Genomic DNA, 22,123 nt, shown 5'->3' with positions numbered 1-22,123 from the left:
TACTGAACCACAGCCTCACTTGTAAAGTGAAACCACTGCTAGGCTGTTATGATTAAAAAAAAAAAATTCTATTTGAGTAAATCGTTGTTCCAAATTCAGTTCCTTATGCAAATATGTAGCGGAGTTATTAAAAACACAACATAGTTTCTAAATCATCATCATACATACAATTGGTCAGGATTATTGGTCAAATTTCCACACCCCAGATGAGGAAAGAACATTAAAAACCTTTTTTGAACCTACTTAGGTGTTGCACAGGCTCTTAGTGATACAAACATGTTCCCAGATGGTTGTCTCTCCTTGCTCCACATTTCTGGAGTCAGACCCTGAGATAAAATATTCCTGAGCTACTTGGGATATTTTTTTTTTAATTACCCAGGAAAATAAATGAAACAGAGGAGAGAAAGCTTTGCTGCTCTTCACACACCAAAGTTGAACTCCACCACCTCTGCAGGCATGTGGGGAAGAATGCACAGCATGGGCTGACTTGGGAGAATTGTTTTTTTCACCCACTGTTTCTAATATACTTGTGTATATCTTTTTTCCTGAAATGCCAGTAGTGCATAAATAATTTACTCATGAGCTCTTAACACCCAAGAAGAAAAATCTATCAATGGCTAAAGAGCATATGAGGAAGAGGCGAAATATGAACAAGCAAACTAAAAAGTTACCTATTTTCACAATTTTTCTGTAAGTCTAAAAACACACTAAAATTAAAAGTTTATTTTAAAACAAGTCATCTGTGGCAGTGAGTTGAGCTCGCTGCTTAAAAGCTCCAGAAATGTTTTCTCCACCAATCACCACCAGAGGCTATTACTACACCATGTTCAGAGGAAAAAGCTGAGGTTTCAGACAGCTGTGCCTTTTTTTTTTTTAAATTTTTGGCAGCACCTGTGGGATCTTAGTTCCACCACCAGGGATTGAACCTTCGTCCCCTGTGTTGGCAGGGCAGAGTCTTAACCACTGAACCACCAGGGAAGTCCCAAACAGCTGCACTTTGGAGAGAAATGCAGAAAGAGACTCTCCATGAAGCAACTCACAGTATCTACTCACAGTCTACTTCTGTCACTAGCAGGAAGTCTTCAGAAAGCAAAGAATATTGAATCACTGCTGGACTAAAGCAGATTAGGACACAAACTCCCCAACCCCACACCTCGGCCCAAAACAGCTATCTGCCACTTTTAGCAAATGCTGTTTAATGGACAACAGGCTCCAATGACTGGTGGACTTAATCTGTTTTCTCATCTGTAAAATAGGACTGATAACAGCAGCTAGCGTCTTGGTCGTGTGAGGATCAAGCGAGATCAAGCATGAAAGCCCTTCCATAGGCACCCAGCACGGACAGGGAGTGCCCCCATGCCGCACCGGGTACCAGCCTCAGGCTGTGTGCCTGGGCAGTGCCCTCCTGCCCCAGGCACCCTTCTGGGCGCAGGTTGCCGCTGGTCTAGCAGGAGCCCCAGGGCCTGCAGCCCCGCAGCGGGCAAGCTGCTTCCCTTGGCCTCCTCGCCTTCTCCCCGACCCACTGCGCTGGCTCAGAGCATGTGTGTTATGATGCCACGTTAGCTAATGAGATCATACTTGCTAAACTAAGCTAAGCTAATGAGCTCTGCTTAGCTAATCAGCTCCTGAGAAATGAGCTTTCTTTTCTGGTGAATAGGCAGCACCCAAAGCTAATTCCTAGGTCGGGTGTTTAAAAGTGGGAACGCGTTCTTCCACAGAAATAACGTGATAAATGAAGGCAGAGTTCTCAGGCCAGCCCTTTGGAATGCTTAAGGGAAGAATAGTGCAGGAGTTTTGGGTCCTTGGAGCCTTGAGTCCAGGGGTCAGGGAGGAAAGAGACAGACTTCTTCACAGGTTGCACAGGTCGCTTGTCGTGTCCGACTCTTTAAGACCCTAGAGAGTGTAGCCCACCAGGCTCCCCCGTCCCTGGGATTCTCCAGGCAAGAATACTGAAGTGGGTGGCCATGCCCTTCTCCAGGGGATCTTCCTGACCCAGGGATCGAACCCCCGTTTCCTGTGTCTCCTGCACTGGCAGGCGGGTTCTTTACCACTAGCGCCACCTGGGAAGGCCCCTTCACAGGCTGCTGCTGCCGAGTCGCTTCAGTCGTGTCCAACTCTGTGTGACCCCATAGACGGCAGCCCACCAGGCTCCCCCGTCCCCGGGATTCTCCAGGCAAGAACACTGGAGTGGGTTGCCATTTCCTTCTCCAATGCATGCATGCATGCTAAGTCACTTCAGTCATGTCCGACTCTGTGCGACCCCATAGATGGCAGCCCACCAGGCTCCTCTGTCCACAGGATTCTCTAGGTAAGAATACTGGAGTGGGCTGCCATCTCCTTCTCCACTTCACAGGCTGGTAAGGTTTTAAAAAAATGGAAGAAAAAAATAAAGGAACAACAGTGACTAATTCATTCTAATCCAACTAAATGACCACAAGTTTCACAAAATGTATTCTTTGGTTCATCACCTAGAAGGTTATTTACTTTCATCACAGATTGTGAAAGAGCAAAGTGATATTTGCTGGAAGGGACAATACAAAGAAATTTTGTTAAAAACCCCTCTCCCATCCAAGAGTGCTTATTAGGAACTGATTTTGCATTTTCTTGCATGTGCTTAGACATTAATGAAAGCAGGTGCTCTAAAATAAAGCCAACTCTATGAACTCAGGTGAAGATGAATGTAATTTTTTATTGTGAAATGCAACAGATACAGTTCAGAAGGCAATAGTTTGTACCGGTCTGAGAATGTTAATACCTTCAAATGAGGGATGAAATAGCAGCTCACTCATCACTTTTCCCAAGGAAGAAATACAAGCTTAAAGCAAGAAATTCTCAGGACTTCACTGCTGGTCCAGTGGTTAAGACTTCACCTCCCGATGCAGGGAGTGTGGGTTCGCACCCCAGTCAGGGAGCTAAGGTTCCCACATGCCTCATGGCCAAAAACACCAAAACATAAAACAGAGGCAATACTGCAATAAATTAAATAAATACTTTTAAAAAATGGTCCACATCAAAAACAAAAAAAAGTTTTTTAATTTTCAAAAGGATTTCACATTGAAGACAAGATCTATTGACAGTTACAAGCATTGAGAAAAATCACACTTCCTCTCACTACCTCCCTTCCCTCAAGAAGGGATGATGGGCAGGGGAGGCCTAGGTTGGCAATCAGAAGACAAACATTCTCACCCTGCCTCTGCTGTTAGGCCTTGAATGAGTCATCTAGTTTCCCAGGCCTTAGTTTTCTCATCTACAAAATGGAGAATTAAAAAAAAAAAACAAAAACAGTTCTACTATTACAAAATCAGAAGTAAAAGAAGAGGATTCCCAGATGCAGTGAGTAAAATTCTAGAATATGGTTTGCCAAGAGATTGACCAGAGTCAACATGAATCATGGGAAAAGCATTATTTTGAAAAGTTACTTGTGTTTACATATTTCTATGCTTCTAAAATTAGTTTTTAGAAGTCCATTACTTGAAACACCAACGTTTCTATCTTTGACCTCTACGTCTAAATGCTGGGTTATTGGTCTTCCTGCAACGCCTCTTGCAGAAAGGCTTCAGCGTCTGACACATCAATAATGAAGGCGGTTGATGCCAACACTCCACGCCTGGATGGGAACCTGGAAACAGATGTCAGAAGCTTGGAAAAGCAGGTTTCAGCTGGCCCGTCCACCCAAGGACATTATCGTTTTCATGCAGGTCCGGAGGCACTGACTTAGTGCTACCCAGCAGTCCAGAGGCCGCCAGACACGCAGGAAGAATCACCATCCGGGGCGTCGGGGAGGCCTGGGGAGGCACGTGGGCATGAGTAAGAGCAGGTAAGGTGGGCTGCGGGTGGTCTCACCGGGCAAGGTTGCAAGTGGGAGGAGGTCAGATGGAGGGCACAGCGGGGGGTGAAGACAGGCGGCCTGGGGACAGCATGTGGAGGGTGCTAGGCTGTGGGTCATGAAATCTATCCAGTGGGTCAAGAGGCATTTTTAAGTGAAATATCCTAGAATCAAACAATAGATTAGAATAGAATAAGGCTCCCTGCGCATGGTTAGAGAAGGACAGCTTTGTACAATTTTCATCTCTTCTTGGGACGGAGTCCTGGATCTCAGGGATGAACTGCTGGGTGTAGGTCACCCTCCTAAAGTCTGAAAAAGCCGCAGTTCGGAGTGTCGGGTGCAGAGGGAACACTCAGGCCCCCACCCCCACCGGGTGGGTGGGCGCACGGTCGGGGGCAGCAGAACTCAAGACAAGGAGCTGGGGAAAGCCCGGGGAGGCCTGCTGGGCTGCGCTGTGTTGGGCTCTGCCCTGCCACTCTCCAGGACGAGGCTCTCTCCAGAAAATCACACAGGTTCCTTGAGTGTCATTATGTTGATCAGCGTATTAGACCAGACCCTTCAAGTAAAGCCATTTTTTTCCTCTGCGGCCTGAATTAACCTGTGGATACTGAGAAATTGAGCAGGCTATTTACCAAAGCTGCACTTTATGTTAATTACACATATACACAGACAAAGCTTTGCCGTTCTTCCCCTGTGCTGGTCCGTGGAGATGCAAACAGTGGCCTTATTGACAATGGAATCACTCTAACTACAAAATGCCTCTCTTTAAACAAATAGAAAAAAAATGGAAAATAAATAAGAATGGCAATATTTGTTCTAAAGAAGAAATAGTTTTACTGGATACAATGTACTGTGTTCCTATAAAATAATTCCACAGTCTTCCTGACTCGGAACAGACAGTACTTCTTCCCAGTCTTTTTCTAGAGCATCACTAATTACTCCCATTATCCTGTCTTAGGTAGACCGAGGGGAGGAAAACAATGGAATATTTAAAAATCTTCTTTGGGGGAGTCAGGTTTTTGATGCGCTGAGAAAGAAGTTGAGTTGTAAGTCAAGTTCAGCATGGTTTCTAGCATCATTACCCTTTTCTATCCCCAAACCCAGGCTGGCCCTTAGATGCAGACCCAGAGAGGTCCGAGCAGAAGCCCCGCCATCGGGGGCTCTCCCCTCTGCCAGGAGGCTGCGACTCTACCCTGACACCGTGTCCAGTCCTAGAAACACATCCCCACCTTGGTCTTGTCCGGTTCTCTGTGCTCGAATAGTCAAGAACAAGAGCCTCTCCTGGCACTTACAGCCCCACCCAGCCCCCCAGGCACCAAACTTCTGGCTGAACCTCAGCCTTGAGCCTGAGACCCTTCCCTCCACTGACACACCTCTGTCTCCAAACAAGACTGAATCTCTGGGCCACCCTGATCCTGCCTGCTGCCTGTTAAGCTGGGTTCTCTCTTTTTCCCTGCCCCAAAGCTGGTTTGTCCACAAAGCCTGGGTCATCCCGCCAGGCGGCTGAGCTATCTGCAGGACTCAGTTGTGCCTAAATGTAGTGGATGCTGTTATCAGGCAGACAGACAATCGCCCTCCCCTCCCGGTCCCACCCCACCACCTATTCTTTCAGGAGAGAAGTACCCAAGCCCCCAGCTGCTGGGGATGTTGGCATCTGCCAGCTTCAAGCAAGTCTCTCTCAGGAAACCACCAGAGGTCGTGTCTCCTTCCTGGGGTTGCAGTCACCATCTAACACTGGTTAATTGCTGCTTTCAGTCGCTAAGCTGTGTCCAACTCTTTGAGACCCCATGGACTGCAGCACACCAGACTTCCCTGTCCTTCATATCTCCCAGAGTTTGCTCAAACTCATGTCCATTGAGTCGGTGATGCCATCCCACCATCTCATCCTCTGCCGTCCCCTTCTCCTCCTGCCTTCAATGCAGAGGTATAAAAGTCTGTTCCCTTGGCCAGAAAAATGGACCACAGACTTGAGAGTGACTTTGTCTATCCGGTGCAGCCCCCTTTGCCCCCTTACAGGTGCTGATCTGAGAGTGCTCCCTGCTAAATGCTCTACAGGCAAACCTGTCTCAGAGTCGGCTTCCCTGGGGACCCTACCTGTGATGTTAAACCAGGTGAGTCAAGTTCAGTCCGTCCCTGAGATACTCTGCCTCATCTCATTTGGAATTCCGCAGAATTCTGCAAATAATCAAGGGGTACACTTTGTGTACCCATTTTATGATGTCTAATTAACAAGCTCTTCTTTGAGGGTGTATAAAAGTCTTCAGCATTTCAAGTCCAGTTTAATACGGAAATGATAAGGATTGGGGCTGTAGTAGACAGATTAACCTAAAGACCTCCACGTCCTAACCCTGGTACTTGTGAGTATGTTACCTCACATCACCAAAGGGACTCCTGCTGTGATTAAAGGTTTTGAGTTGGGGCATTATACTGGGTGTGGGCCCAATCTAATCACATGAGTTCTTCTTTTCTATTAATAATTAATTAATTAACTGGCTGTATCAGATCTTTATTGTGGCATGGGGGATATTTTAGTTGTGGCATGTGAGATCTAGTTACCTGACCCGGGATTGAAGCCAGGTCTCCTGCATTGGGAGCGCAGAGACTTAGTCACTGGACCACAGGGAAGTCCACTCCTAAAAGTGGAGGGCCTTTCCTGGCTGTGGTCAGGGGGAGGTGTGATTACGGAAGGAAAGCAGGCAGAGAGGGAACACTGCTGGCTCTGCAGGCAGAGAGGGGCTTGCACATTAGCTCTAGAAGCCGGAAAAGGCACCAGTGTGGACACCACCCTAGGACTTCCAGAAGAGAATGCCCTGTGGACACCTGGACTTCAGTCCAGGGGCACCCGTGTTGGACTTCTAACCTACAAAATTGTTGGATAATAAATCTGGGTCATTTTAAGACAGCAAGAGAAAACGCACACAGGAGAAAGACCCAGGAGAAAGGAAAAGGCATCTTCACTTGTTTCCACACCTCAGCTCTCCCCTTGCGTGCTGTCGGGCTCCCGCTCAGGAACGTTTCAGATTTTTCTTGAAAATAACTAGGGTCAACACTGGGTGGCAGGAACAAACCCATACAACAGTCTAAAATCAACAACTTCACACCCTCTTTAGAAAGAAGAATACTATTCTCATGTTCTAGGAGACGACATTAGCCCGATTGATCAATCCCAACTATCCATAGCCAAGAGGCGGAAGAGTTTAGTTATAAATGAGTGGGACTCTGGCTGTCACTTCAACCTCTAAATGAAAAATAGAATGCAGGGGGTGTGTGTTCAATCCCTTGGTGGAGGAGGTAAGGTCCCACATGCCTCAAGGTCAAAAAACCAGAACATAAACAACAGAAGCAATATTGTGACAAATTCAATAAAAACTTTAAAAATGGCCCACATTAAAAAAAATCTAAAAAGAAAAAATAATGGTAAGAGCTTCCTACTTCCATAAAGGCATAATTAATAATTCTAAGTAATACTTTTTACCATTTTTTTATTTTGAGCCAAAAAAGAGGTTCTTTTTACACAATGTTATTCAGTGTTAATCCTGACTAAATCATAATTTTGTGACAGTTATCTTTCAGTATCTAATTATTTTTTAAAAGACAAGAGCATACCTGTTGAAATATTATGTGCAAAATATGCTTAAAGCTAATGGAACAGGTACATAAACGTGAACTCAGTAGCTCTCCTAAACAGAGTAGAAATCATTGTTTGAATGTGTGTGTTGGGACCATTCTGGAGTTCAATTTGCATGGCTCATTATCTTAAAAAGGAGCAGAGAAATTTATATCAAGTTGATAGGTGTGAGATAACCTGAGTACAGAATTCTTCTCCTTGGGTAGAAAGACAAATAGACCATATAGAGGTGCAGAATTTAACCTCACTTTGACGTATATGTTCAATTATGCCCTTATATGCCATCAAGAAGGGATGGATGGGAAATTCACGGCATTAAAACCCCCAAAACAGTACCATTCAAGACGATAAGTGGCATTGATTATATAGCCTGAAAGATCAGATCACTGGGCTTCCCTGGTGGCTCAGTGGTAAAAAAAAAAAAAAAAAAATCCGCCTGCCAATGCGGGAGACACAGATTCAATCCCTGATCTGGGAAGATGCCACATGCTTCGGATCAACTGAGCCCTCGCGCCATAACTATTGAGGCTGTTCTAGAGCCTAGGAGCTGCAACTACTGAGCCCACAGCAGCAACTACTGAAGCCTGCACGCCCTAGAGCCTGTGCTTCACAATAAGAGAACCACTGCAATGAGAAGCCCATGTACCGCAGTTAAAGAAAAGCCCACGCAGCACGCAGACCCAGCCCAGCCAAAAATAAACAAATAAAAGTTAAAAAAACATGGAGAGAGAGAAAAAAAAAAAAGTCACACGCTCTTATACCACTGAGAAAAAAGGAAAAAGAAAAACTGGTGGGGGGGAGCAGGGAGGAAGGACACTGGATTTTGTCAAGGAAGTAGCCAGGAACACACAATGTGAGGACCCAACCTATTTCTGCGATCTGTACAAGGAGACGCAGTAATTTTCCATCACAGTAAGTGGGACTAACGCCTCTCACAGACTCCAGTGTTTTGTGTTAAAATAAGCTATTCCTCTGTTTTCGTCAGAAGCACCTGAAAGCTACCCAAAGAGAGGAGACTCTAAAGCTTCAACTCTTTCCCAAATGAGTGGGACGGCCAGCCACTCCCCCACTGATAAGACTATCTCCAGGCAGACCACATCCAGCCCCCAAGACCGTTGGCTACACCCTTCTCTATCAGCCACCCTGCCCAGCCTGGTCACCTTCTGATGGTTCTCAGAAGAAAGACCAGGCAGCTGGCCTCTGAAGTCGGAAGTTCTGAAAGCCCAGTTTGAAGATGTATGGAAATTCACATTTCTTAATAGTTGGTTCTGTTCAAATATGTTTAAATGTTCTAAAATAAAACAGTCTCCCTTGAAAGCAAGTCTACTTCAAAACTCTCTAGGGGTCAAGGGGAAGTCCATTCGAATGGCAGGACAGCTCTCAGAGGAAGGGTCAAGGAGGAAGGGATCAAAACAAGCCTAAATGAAGGCTAGGACAACCTCTACCGACTGGAGAAATGGAGTCCAGAGAAAAGGAGGCATAGACACACACACACACGGCTGTCATGCTTCCCTTCATTCTGGGCCGATCACGGCAGGGGAAGAGATTTTTCTCTCTCAAGTAGAGCAGGGAGACCAAAGAGTCTATAAGAGCCGGGAGGGCTAGCAGGTTCAGTCAGAAATCCTTCTATCAGGACTGACAAAGAAAAGCAGCTACATGAGAAAAGGTCAGTAACAGAATCTTAACTACAGGTCCTCTGAGGGGCTGTGTCTAAGTTAGGCATGAGATGAGGGAAGAGCTTCCAAACCTAGAGTGTTGTAAATGAGGGGGGGAAAGCTAAAGCTTTCTCTTAAAATCTATTAAAAACTAGCATCAAAGTATGATGATGAAGATAAAATCTGTGATAAAGTACCTCACTCGTCATCTATGTGTATACTCAATCGTATCCAACTCTTTGTGACTCCATGGACTGCAGCCTACCAGTCTCCTCTGTCCATGGAATTTTCCAGGCAAAAATACTGGGTAGCCATTTCCTACCCTAGGGGATACTTTGCAGCCCAGAGATTGAACCCACCTCTTTTGCATCTCCTGCATTGGCAGGCAGATTCTTTACCACTGCAATACTTAGATCAAATAGTAAGTATGTATATTTCTTTAAACCTTGCTCTTAATTGTAGACAACTTCAATGGTTAATTGACAGTCATGATTTATCACTTTTATAAATATTTTATTAATATCATCATGTAGACACATAACAGAATGCATCCCATGCTAAACTCTCTGTTACCCAGGCCTGAGCATTTGGGTCTAGATATCACATGCAGTGCCAGGACACCCTTCAGAAGAAATCAAAGCCTATGCGGAGGCAGCCTTGCATATTCTATAAAGTGAAAGTAAATGCCAAGAACCAGTGAGAAGTCAAAGAAATATTAGAAAGAGTATAATGAATAAATGGAGCATATGTATACAAACCAAATATTTAAGCAATAAAAACTAATTACATAGATGCACAACAACATAAATGAATCTGAGAAGCACAACATTAAGTTAAAAAAAAAAATCACAAGTTGAAAGTTGTAAGAGCAATCACTCCCACTCTGTCAATGAGAGTAAGCCAGATTAGCTACAAAAGCACAGTTTTTAAAATATATCAGGGAGCTGAGGATGCAAAGAAGTATAAATGTGTCAAGCCCATCCCAAAAGAAAAAAAGGCCAAGAGTAGCTTTCATTCCTACCAAAATGGCAGGGAGAACAGGAATCTACCATAGAGAGGAGTTAAGGAAAAACTAGCAAAATTTTAACCAGGCTAGTGGCCACATGTGGACTGCTATATGGATTCGAATTCCAAGGAGACTCAGCCACAGAGTAGGTCTGTACCACCAGCCAATTCTTCCCTGTGGATCGTCACCAAACACAAGCAAGAATACACCAAAAGCTTGGGGGCAGGACACGTAAGAAAGATCTGCCCTGACACTTATGGGACCTTTCCCAAGGATAGGGCAGGGGTCACAGCATAGAAAAATGAGAAGAATTTCTCTCAGGCACTTCAGGCCTTTACCCAGGGCATTGTAGCAGCCATCCAAAAGCTGGGAGCAAACAGCTGGGCAGAAAGAGATGTCCTAGGTATAGAAGCAGGGACAAGACTGCAAAGAAAGCTCCCCAGCATCCCCAAAAGCTGGCATTTTGCCTGAAAAACAAATCTCCCACAGCTCAGTAAGCTGGTGCTGGGCTGTGGAGCATTAAGAGTTTTTATCAGGATTCAGATCCCAGTCCCTGTTAAAGGGAAAGTTCTTATTCTTCCCTCAAAATATCTGAAGTCAGTGATTAAATGAATGCAACCAAAGCTTCACCAAAGGTCACATCCATTTCAATTACAAATGAGATTGACTCAGCCCACACACTACTGGCCTGAAATAAGTCCAGGCCCTTTTAAGTTACTGAAGCCTCTGCAATTCTTTTACACACAATATCTAGCATGCAATCAAAAATTATGAGGAACACAAAGAAGTGAGAAACTGTAAGCCCCAGTCAAGAGAAGAAATAGCCAAAAGAAGTGGATCCAGAGATGATATACTGCCATCGTAAGGCAAGGACTCTAAAATAACTACAAAAAAAAAAAAAAAAAGTGTTAAAGGATCCAGTAGAAATCATGGACACAAACAGAAAATTTCAGCAGAAGAATGGAAACTATTTTTCTTAACTCACATTTAAAAACTAGTTTTTCAAACACAGGAGTGCTCAAAATAAAAAGTAAGGTATCAAAAGGGCTTGTCATAGACAAGACACAGCAGAGAAAACACATCAGTAAACTTGAAGACAGACCAGCAGGAGTTATTCAAACTGAAACACAAAGAGAAAAAAAAAGTAAAACAATTTAAAAAATCCAAGATGTATGGGACTATATAATATGGTATCATGCATAAATTAATGAAGTTCCAGGAGAGGAGAGAGGATAGGACAAAACATTTTTGAAGAAACAATGAATGGCAAGTTACCAAAACTTCAAGATATCAATCTACAGATCTAAGAAGCTTTAGTAAATCTGAAGCAGGATTCCTATAAGAAAAACCACACCTCAGTATGTCTTCATTTAACTGTGGGAAAAAAAAAAAAAGTCAGCTGGAAAAAAAAAAAAAAAAATCACCCATTACATACAGGGGGAAATAGAAAATGCAAGAACTAACTTATCTTAGAAATTAAAGAGGCCAGAAGACAAAGGGTCAACATCTTCAAAGTTCTGGTAGGAAAAAAAGAAACTGTCAAGCTAGAATTCTATATCCAGTGAAAATATCCTTCAAAAATGAAGGCAGAAACAAACACTGTCAAAACAAAACCTAAGAGAATTTGTCACCAGCACACCTGCATACAAGAAATGCTAAAAAGTACTTTGGCACAAGAGAAATAATACATATTAAAGAAATAAAGAGTACAAGAAATGGTAAATATGTGAGAATAAATACAAAATTCTATTTAAAATTATTGCTTTTTCATATATGTACGAGTATATGTGTCTTTTAGATTTTATATATGTGTACAGGTTTTGTTTTAAAGTATATTCATTCAGTTCAGTTTAGTTCAGTTGCTCAGTTGTGTCTGACTCTTTGCGACCCCATGAATCGCAGCACGCCAGGCCTCCCTATCCATCACCAACTCCTGGAGTCTACCCAAACCCATGTCCATCAAGTCAGTGATGCCATACAACCATCTCATCTTCTGTCGTCCCCTTCTCCTCCTGCCCCCAATCCCTCCCAGCATCAGGGTCTTTTCCAATGAGTCAACTCTTCGCATGAGGTGGCCAAAGTATTGGAATTTCAGCTTCAACATCAGTCCTTCCAATTAACACCCAGGACTGATCTCCTTTAGGATGGACTGGTTGGATCTCCTTGCAGTCCAAGGGACTCTCAAGAGTCTTTTCCAACACCACAGTTCAAAAGCATCAATTCTTCGGTGCTCAGCTTTCTTCACCAGCCAACTCTCACACCCATACATGACTACTTGGAAAAACCATAGCCTTGACTAGACAGGCCTTTGTTGGCAAAGTAATGTCTCTGCTTTTTAGTATGCTGTTGGTCACAACTTTCCTTCCAAGGAGTAAGCGTCTTTTAATTTCATGGCTGCAATCACCATCTGCAGTGATTTTGGAGCCCCCAAAAATAAATTCTGACACTGTTTCCACTGTTTCCCCATCTATTTCCCATGAAGTGATGGAACCAGATGCCATGATCTTATATTTACATTTATGTTTCTTTTAAATACTACTGAGCGCTTTTAAATAATAATATTATTGGATTTGTATCATACACAAATATAAACTATATGAGAATAAGAATTCAAAGGGTAGAAAAGTGGAACTATAACATCATAAGTTTCTCATATTAGTTTTGAAGTACAACATTACTATTTGGAGGTAGACTATTAAAGAGTAAAGATGCATATTCTAATTTCTCAAACAACTACTAAAAAACATACAAAGAAATATAGCCCACATTTTTAAAGGAAATAAAATAGAATGCTAAAAATAGGCAATTCACCTAAAAGGAGGCAAGATGGAAGAAAAGAGAAAAAAACAGATAAATAGAAAACAAATACCAAGATAGTGAACTTTAACCCACTGGTCATAGGATAGAGGCAAAATTTGAATGTGGACTATCGTATCCATGTTAAATTTCCTGAAATGGATACTAATGCTGTGTGTGTATAAGTGAATATCCTTTCTTGTAAGAATTACATGCTGAAAAACATGGATATAAAGAGCATGACATCTGAAACTTACTCTTCAACAGGTCAGAAAAGGGAAGGAGAGAGGAGGGAGGGAGAGCTTTTTTAAATAAAAGATCTTCATTACTTTTTTACATATAAGAAAATTTTGCTTATATGTATTTTTCAAATCTTTATATTTATTTATTTGGCTGTGCCAGGTCTTAGTTGCAGCATTCGGGATCTTTAGTTGTAGCACGCTAACTCTAAGTTGCAGCATGTGAATCTAGTTCCCTGATCAGAGATTGAACCTGGGCCCCCTGCATTGGGAGCATGGAGCCTTGGCCACCAGACCACCAGGGGAGTCCCTTCGAGGTTTTTATATAGAAAAATAAGCCAAACTAAACAACCTGTTATTGGGGAATGCATACATCCAACAAGCTTGAGGGTAAAAAGGCAAGGCATTAATAATGACTAGCTCAGGTACTCAGAGAAGGCAATGGCACCCCACTCCAGTACTCTTGGCTGGAAAATCCCATGGACGTAGGAGCCTGGTAGGCTGCAGTCCATGGGGTCACTAAGAGTCAGACAGGACTGAGCGACTTCACTTTCACTTTTCACTTTCATGCATTGGAGAAGGAAATGGCAACCCACTCCAGCGTTCTTGCCTGGAGGATCCCAGGGACGGGGGAGCCTGGGGGGCTGCCGTCTATGGGGTTGCACAGAGTCCGACACGACTGAAGAGACTTAGCAGCAGCAGCAGCTCAGGTACTGACGACGTCAGGGAGTGGCAGGAAGATGGCCCAGGGCTGAAACCCAGCGGATGTAACACTCAGAAGCCCTGATATTAATGTGGTTCTTGAGTGAGTGGCAGTTTCATGGGTGCTCTTTATAATATTTTATTTCAAATTTGCACATGTGTTACACATAATCTTCTGTATCAATCTAACACTACATTTTTTAAACAGGGGGTAAACAGAAGAAACAGATAATCCAGTTTATAAAAATTAGTTGAATTGGGACCAACTTTTATATTTAGTGAAGAACTAAACAAAAGCATTAAGAAGGTCCCCAGCTCTTACTTGAACCAACTGACACTTTATCGATTCGTTTTTCTGGTATATCTAATTAAAGCATCTATTGCATTTGGGCTGTCATGTCCGACGCTTTGTAACCCTATGGACTATAGCCCACAAAAGGCTCCTCTGTCCATAGGATTTTCCAGGCAAGAATACTGGAATGAGTTGCCATTTCTTCCTCCAGGGGATCTTCCTGACCCAGGGATCAAATCCAAACCTCCTGTGCCTCCTGCATTGGCAGGTGGATTCTTTACCACTTATGGGAAGCCCATAAGCATCTATTGACCACCACCATTTTCCCTTTCCTAACAACCTCATCTACAAAACAAGGAACACATTTCCTTAAAACCTTTAATTTAAGTTCTCTTGCTAAGAAATAATAACTCTGCTTTGAATAAATCATGTGCAGCATTGTACTGCAAAGGAAAAATCTCCAGGTTATGTAGATGTGGGCTTCTCTGATGACTCAGTGGGGTCAAGGATCCACTTACAATGCAGGAGACACAGGAGATGCCGTGGGTTTGATCCCTGGATTGGGAAGATCTCCTGAAGGAGGAAAATGACAACCCACTTCAGTATTCTTGCCTGGAGAATCCAATGGACAGAGGAACCTGGTGGACTACAGTCCACAGGGTCACAAAGAGTCATACACAACTGAGCAACCAAGCAAACATGCATGTAGATACAGTCCATTAAATACCTGACCATCGTCACCCTATTATAGGAACCTACAGGAGTCCTTTGGCATAACGTGATGTCACTAGCTAAGAGAAAATAGTGAAATAGAAGTAGTCGATAGAATTCACAAAAATCCTATTATATAAATTTAAGTATCCAAAGTCAAAACCCTATAAAACATAAAATTATTCTAGGTGCTGGTGGTTATTGGGTAACCTTCATATATATCACAGAGTGCTTTGTTTGTTTAAAGCATTTAGTTGAAAAATATAGAAAAAAAAAATAGAAATCTTGGTTAGTGAAGAGAACATCCCAACTCTATCATTAGTTTTCTAAGTAACCAAGAAAATCTTTGATTTCTTCTGTTTCAACTGATGCATTTGAAAAGGGATGATATTTGATTCTGAATTACATTATAATCAATGTTTCTAAGGCAAATGTTCTATAAGATATTATTGATTCTACATTTTATTAAAGTTCCCAACATTACAAAGTGAAAAACCAAAGCACATAGAAGTTCTTTTTCAGTGTCTTTCAATTTTACCATTATTTCATTAAATGATAAATATTTACTGAGAGCCTGCTATGCACAAGGCACTACTATAAATGCTGGGGGGATATGAGTGAACAAAACAAATAGGGTCCCTGTCCCCACGGAATTTACACGTGTTCCATGCGTGCTCAATCCCTGCAGTCATGTCCGACTCTCTGCGACCTCATGGACCATGGCCCGCCAGGCTCCTCCGTCCATGGGATTCTCCAGGCAACAGTACTGGAGTGCGTTGCCATTTCCTTCTCCATGTGTTAATCATGCATAAATGAATGGGTTATCTTTATGTATTATAAGGCAGTACCCTCTACTAGATTATAAACGATTTCCAATCTAAAAGGGAGACACTGTTATTGGAAATCCCACTTTTGTATACGGGGGGACAGTCTCTTGTTCCATCTTCAAGGCAAACAGGACTCCAGTTCCAATGACTACCAATTATTTATCAGTGATTTCAGAGGGGAGGAGCCAAAGAAAGAAAAAAAGGAGGAGGAGGAGGAAGTAATGAAGGGAAGGAAGGCAAAGGGACAACAAGAGAGAAGAAAACATGATTTTTTTTTTAAAGAATCACCAACAGACTTCTCAGTGAGGAGAAATTTAAGAACACTACTGCAATCCCAGCTTCAGCTCTAGTAACATCTCCAAACTGTCCGTGGTGACAGCATAGAAGCAGGGGACGGTCAACTCCAAGGTCTGAGCATCGCTCCCCCGGCCTCAAGGGGTGCTCCTGGAAACGAGAACGTCATGTGCACCCCAGTTCATCTTCTTCTTTCTGCCCTGGTGATCAAGAGACTATGAAAGGTCAATACTTTAGGACCAAAGACTTTTGCTTTTTTTCCCCTCAAATTTTCAACTCTAAAGTGGGCTGTGTGTGTGTGTATGTCAGAGAGAAAGAAATTGATAATGTTCACTGATCTTTTCAAATGACTATTCTGGGGGTGTGAGTCTGAGGACACTGCAGAGAGTCTCTGATGAGCCAGCCCTCAATAAGGGCAAAGGGTAGCGCGACATCTCAATAGCACTGCAACCAACCTCCTCCCTTCCCTCTTAAACACCCATGGAATGCTGTCACTTTGGACCGGCCCTCTATAGGTCGAATAAAAGATGCCCAAAGGTAAACAGCCCTGCCCTAACTGGCAAAGACTGGAGAGCAGCTTTAGGTGGACTTCTAGTTGCTTTCTTTCTGTCTCCTCCATTCTGAGATGGTAGCTCCAAAACTGGAAATGAAATCCAGTCCCTGCTTCTTGGAGGTTTCCTCTGTTCTTGCTCAGGGTCTGGATAAAAGGGGCGGGGGCAAAGCTGCTCCTCTGTTTCAACCACAGGCTGCACGGTTCCACATTTTTTCAGCCCTAATATGCTATCCCTGTCATGCTTGCTTCATAACCCACATACTCCCTCCTTCACAGGCTCTCAGAAAGGGTGACCAGCATCCCTGGGAGGCTATTTCTCTAATAATGTGTGCTAAGTCGCTTCAGTCATGTCTGACTCTTTGCGACCCTATGGACTCTAGCCTTCCAGGCTCCTCTGTCCAAGGGATTCTCAAGGCAAGAACACTGGAGTGGGTTGCCATGTCTTCCTCCAGGGGATCTTCCCCAGGGATCAAATCCACGTCTCTTACATCCCCTGCATTGGAAGGTGGGTTCTTTACCACTAATGCCACCTGGGAAGCCCTTCTCTAATAATACATACCATCTAATGGGTAGATGGTACATATCAGATGCTGTACTAAATACACTTCTTTTAATCTTCACAACATTTAATGGTAAATATTATTAATCCCATTTAACAGATTGGGAAACTAAGGCTTAGAAGAGTCAAATTATGTGTCTAGGGTCATACTTCTGGGAAGAATCTTGGGGTCTGAATTGCCAAAAGGCACACACACCTGTGACCACTATTCTATACATGGAGGAGGAGCAGCCCAGACCATCAGAAGGGTCACAGGCTTTGCTGCCTGTAGCCCCACCACTAATTAGTGTGTGACCTTCGGCGGTTGCTTTCCAAGTCTCTGTCACTTCATCTTCAAGTTGGGAATGACCATTCTACCCGGCCTTTCTTCCAGGGTTGAAGACAGTATCAATACCTATTGCTGCATTCCAGGAAGTCCACTTCTCTTGGTCAGACTTGCCTGTCCATCTGCTCAAGGTCAGAAAGGAGAGGTGGGGTGGAGAAGAGTTGCAGGAAAAGGAGGTCTAAAACTGAGTTTAGAATTTGTATGTCTTATTTTCAAATTTCATATTTGCCTTCGTGTGACAGAATGGAGAAACACAGAGTCTAATGTTTAAAAACGGAACTCTGCTAATATTAAAGTTATCCAGACATGAAATTCACCAAAACAGGCAACCACATAGTATATGCTCAATAAATAACTGAGGAATGGCAGAAGAAGGGCAGACAATGAGCAAAACAAAACTGGCATTCTCTCTTGATCTCTGTTAGTCTACTGGCATTTCATTTCCCAAGCATGTGACTAATTGGTTCTCTGAGACTCTGTCAAATTAATTTCACTCTGGCATTAACAATGGTAATGAACTTAAAAGCAATACAGGAACAAATATTCTTGCCAAAGCATAATATTCTATAGTTTGAATGGCCCTATGATTTTTTGCAACTGAGGCTTCGTGCTGCGATGAGCCATCTTTCCTTGAAATCTGAAATCACCTAACTGAAGTGACGCTTATGGACACCAAAGATACAGGTAGATGTAGAGCTGATCTAAAAATGAAGCTGCTGACAGTAGCTAACAAAATCCCAGGGCACATGTTTATTCCTACAGCCATCCGTTAACACAACACTGACGCAGAAAAAAAAAGTCCCTAACAGCCTGCTAGTGAGGACTTTGGGGAACTCTTGGAAGAAACACACACAGAGATGAAGAAGTAGAAATGAATTTATGATGGTTTGGTAAAAAGCAATGTTTGAAAGAAGAAAATAAAAGATGGTGAGTAATAATCGGAGGGGACCCCTAACCACCCAGTGGGGATTTGTGTTAGAGAAGATGAAATATTCATGATTCTACATGGAACACACTTGTGGCTGAAGCTGTGCAATGCAATCACAAAGTTAATCCACTTTCTCCACTCTTAACCTTGCTAAAAAGAGCAAAGATGGCAATACGGATCCACTGAAAACTTTGTTAACATTAGGAACATAGTGAACACTGTCTAGGGGACCACCTGTAATGAAAGCCACCATTAGAAGAATGGCATTTCTGTTGAGCCATATGGAACCATCAGGTCAGTGCCGGAATGTGTTATGACTCTGACTGCAAACTCCGGCCCCTCGCTCCAGCTCCCCAGGTCTGTAAGGACCAGAGGATGACTCTGGATGAAGGCAAAAAGAACAGAAGCAGGAACAGGGCATTTCTCGGGTCATTCCGAAAGCCTCTCCACACCCTGACCCTCCCGCCCTCAGTCCCCTTGACAGACTCCACCAACTAGTCTCAAAGGTGCACCAAAGTTAGAACCTCTGGGAGAGACCTGAACATTTTACATAGTCAGAATGGACAGGCTGTCTATAAGAAAGGCTGGGGGAAGTGGGGGGCTTATATCTGAGATCTCTCTCCTCACCTGTTCTAACTTAATCCTGTTAAAATTGTTCATCATGGCACAATGTTCAGATGCAAAATGCTTCCCCTCAGCGTCAGAGGGCTTCAAATGAATAGTATTACACTGTCATCCATTTCTGACTGAGACAGCATTTGGAATATCAAACATCAGGCACAAAATCAGAGCCTATTAATACTTATCAGAGACAAAAGTAAATATGCACAGAAAGTTTTAATGAACCCTACCCAACAGAAGCAGAAAGCGTTATCATGTCCCATAATAACCAAGATACAGCAAAAGCAAAGAACCCCTAATAAATATATTGCTTTTTTTTTTAATGGTGGTGGGGAGTAGTAGCTACAAGTTTCATTGAGCATCAGATACCAAGAATTACATAAGAAGTTGCATTGCAAATGTTGGACCCAATAAGAGCAATTGAAATTGATTCTGGAATGTGGTTAAACTACTTTATCTAATACTGTTAATAAGTAAGAAGATCCTTCATTAGTTGGCAGGAGGATAGTTGCTACCAGCCAATCTGATTTTCCTGAAAACAGAGAAGATATGCATGTACTTTTTTTTTTTTCTCCAGTTAAAGCTCTAAAGTCCCCAAGTATTGTTTCTGGAGTCAGAAGTTACCATGCAGTGTCATACTCTTCCTGAAAACAGGCCTACAGTCTCCTTTTTAACCTGTGTGCAAATATCAGGAAGGGGTGGGAAAAGTGTTTGCTTGGAACATTTTTTTATTGAAACTTTTTTTTAAAACAGTGAAGCGTTTAGAAACCTGATAGTAAATCAGAAACTGTTGACCAAGAGTGAACATCTAAAGGGGAATGAAAAATGAAATCATCCTTCAGGCCACACGGGGTGGCCTACACTCTGAGACCTCAAACCACCAAGATTTCTCGATATTCAGCAAAGACGTGTAGAAGATTTAGGAAACCGAGCTTAACATGATGCCCTTACACCTCTCGAATAGGAAAGGAAGCCAACTGTGGATCCCCTCTGCGGATCTACCTCCTTCCCGCTTCCTACAGAAGGCTACATCTGGGTTGGACTGCTATTCCCCAAACTCTAGCAGTCGGGCCAGCGCCAAGAATCAGCCACCTGCCAAAGTACCACTCAACCCTCGGGAGCAACAAGGCGGGTACACCTTCCAAGTCTCCCCCTCTGCCCTCTCCTCCACTCCTAGAGCCCGACCCAGAACTGCATTATCTCTGGGGACGGACCAGCAAACAGACCTTTGAAAGAAAAGGAAAAAAAAAAAAGAAGGGGGGGGGGGTGTCTGTATTATATAACAATATACAACAGATAAGGCTTCTAGAAAACGAAAGTATCGAGGGGAGGGTCAGGGATCGAGGGGGTGCAGGCGTCGGGGAAGCTTTCGCCGCCACTTACTCGAAGGCGAAGAAGAGTCCGCTAGTGACCAGGATGAGGACGAGGGTCAGGTAGAAGACGCCCGTCTGCCGGGCCATCATGATCCTCCCGTTGCAGAAGAACTTGTTTCTTCCCGGGAAAACCTCCCATTTCCTCCGGGCCGCGATTTTCTTCTTCTTGTGGGGCGACTCCATGGGGGAGGAGCTGTGGGTGCTGATCTGACTGTACTCGCAGTCTTTCATGGGCCCGCCGCCGCCGGGAGGCATCCACGAGGGCAGCCGGCTGGGGGCGCACACCCCCAGCAGCCCCCCGGCCGCGCGGGCCCCGCCGAGCCACGACCGCCGCCGGCCGCCCGGCCGCCCCCCGAGCCTCGGCGCCGCGGCCCCTACGCGGGCTCCCGGCTCGGCGACAACTTTGCCGAGGACACCCAGGTTAACCCTTTGGGGCGCCCAGCTGTCATAGCCCGATCCCCTGCTGAGAGGGACGGGGCTCGCCCGCAGCCCGCGGCGGCGGTCCTCGCTTGCGTCCAGCCCGCGTGCCGGGGCTCGGGGCCCCCGCGGGTTGCGGGGGGCTGCCCGGCCGCCCCCCGGAGGGCCGCGCGCCCGCCCCCTCGCGCTGCCGCTCGCTCGGCCCCGCCGCCCCCGGCCCGCGGGCCGCGCCTGGGCTCCGGCCCGCCGACCCCCGAGCGCTGCGCCCCGAGGGGACACGAGGCGGCGGCCCCGGCGCCGGCTTCCCCGGGAGCCACTTCTGTGCCTCGGTTCAGGTTTATTCTAATCCTTCCTCCCGGCGGCGGATCCTCCCCAGGAGAGAGCGATGGAAACTGGGAGGCCGCTCGCGGCCCCGGCAACCCCTCCCAGGGGTGGGTGGGGAAACCAAGCACGTTATTCTGTCGGGAGCGGGCTCGGCGACAGCCTGGGCGCCGCTGATCGCGCGGCGACCCCGCGCCGGCGCGCCTGGCAGCCGAGCCGAGTCCGCGGCCCCCGCGTGGAGCTGCCGGGGCCGCCCGGCCCGAGGGTCGCGGCGGCGGCGGCGGCTGGCGGACTGCGCGCCCAGGGGCTCACTGGATCGGTCCTGCCCCATAGGAGCCAGGCCCGGCACAAGGAGGGCCGCCGGGGGGCGGCGGAGCGCTTGTGTCCGGGCCGCGGGGCGAGCGCCACAGACACTTGTTTGCAAGGCTGAGCCCCGGCGCGCGCGCCGAGCTGAGAGCGGGTCCGCCTCCTCCTCCCCGCCGGGTGGGCGGTGGCCCGCGCCTCGCCCGCCGGGCTCCTCCTCCGGCCCCTCCTTCTCGCCCGGCGAAGTCCGCACGGGCACTGCCGCGCCCCCGCCCCGGTCCCCAACGGCGGGCCCGGCGAGGCCCGGGGCGGGGCGGGGGTGGGCACTGGGTTCCCTCCAGCATCGCCCCGGGGCCGCTCCTGCCGGGCACCCGCTGATCGCTCTCCCGCAGATTTCTGTCCGCTTCCCCGCTTCTCCTCCCGGTTTATTCCCGCAGTCGCAGCCGCCTCGGGAACACACATTCACGCGGCAACACGCAAACCCATTCTTGCGAGTCCCGGGGGCCAGAGGAACCGGCGCGGAGGCGCGACCCTCCCCGGCAGGGCGAGTGGTCGGGTCGCGGTGTTGGGGGGCGGGGGGGGGTGGTCTCTAATGCTACCCGGGAAGGCGATGGGGGCGCCCGGGCAACAGGGTGGGTAGGGGTGTGCCGAGGCGGACCAGACTCCACGATGGGGGCTACGGGCGGGGAGTCTCCGCCGCCCGGCCGGCTTCCAGGCCGGGTTTCCAGGTTTCCGCGGGGAGGAGGG

At 45.8% G+C, this 22,123-nt stretch overlaps 1 protein-coding gene across 5 annotated transcripts in view; it reads right to left on the bottom strand.

Moving 5' to 3' along the window:
* ZDHHC14 (zinc finger DHHC-type palmitoyltransferase 14) overlaps positions 1 to 21,099 on the bottom strand; it is a 277,903-nt gene extending 256,804 nt beyond the window's left edge. For 2 of the 5 annotated variants that reach the window (XM_043888082.1, XM_043888084.1), the window contains exon 1: positions 20,346 to 21,099. In XM_043888082.1, the coding sequence (XP_043744017.1) occupies positions 20,346 to 20,590 (245 nt within the window). In that variant the 5' untranslated portion in view covers positions 20,591 to 21,099. The remainder of the gene's footprint in view (positions 1 to 20,345) is intronic. The other 3 variants (XM_043888081.1, XM_043888083.1, XM_043888085.1) reach the window with 2 other exon arrangements.
* Positions 21,100 to 22,123: the final 1,024 nt, after the last annotated feature.

The sequence above is a fragment of the Cervus elaphus genome, chromosome 26 (genome assembly GCF_910594005.1).
Source record: "Cervus elaphus chromosome 26, mCerEla1.1, whole genome shotgun sequence".
Classification (NCBI taxonomy): domain Eukaryota; kingdom Metazoa; phylum Chordata; class Mammalia; order Artiodactyla; family Cervidae; genus Cervus; species Cervus elaphus.
Note: the sequence above shows the minus strand (reverse complement) of the source record. Positions and strands in the feature narration are given on the sequence as shown.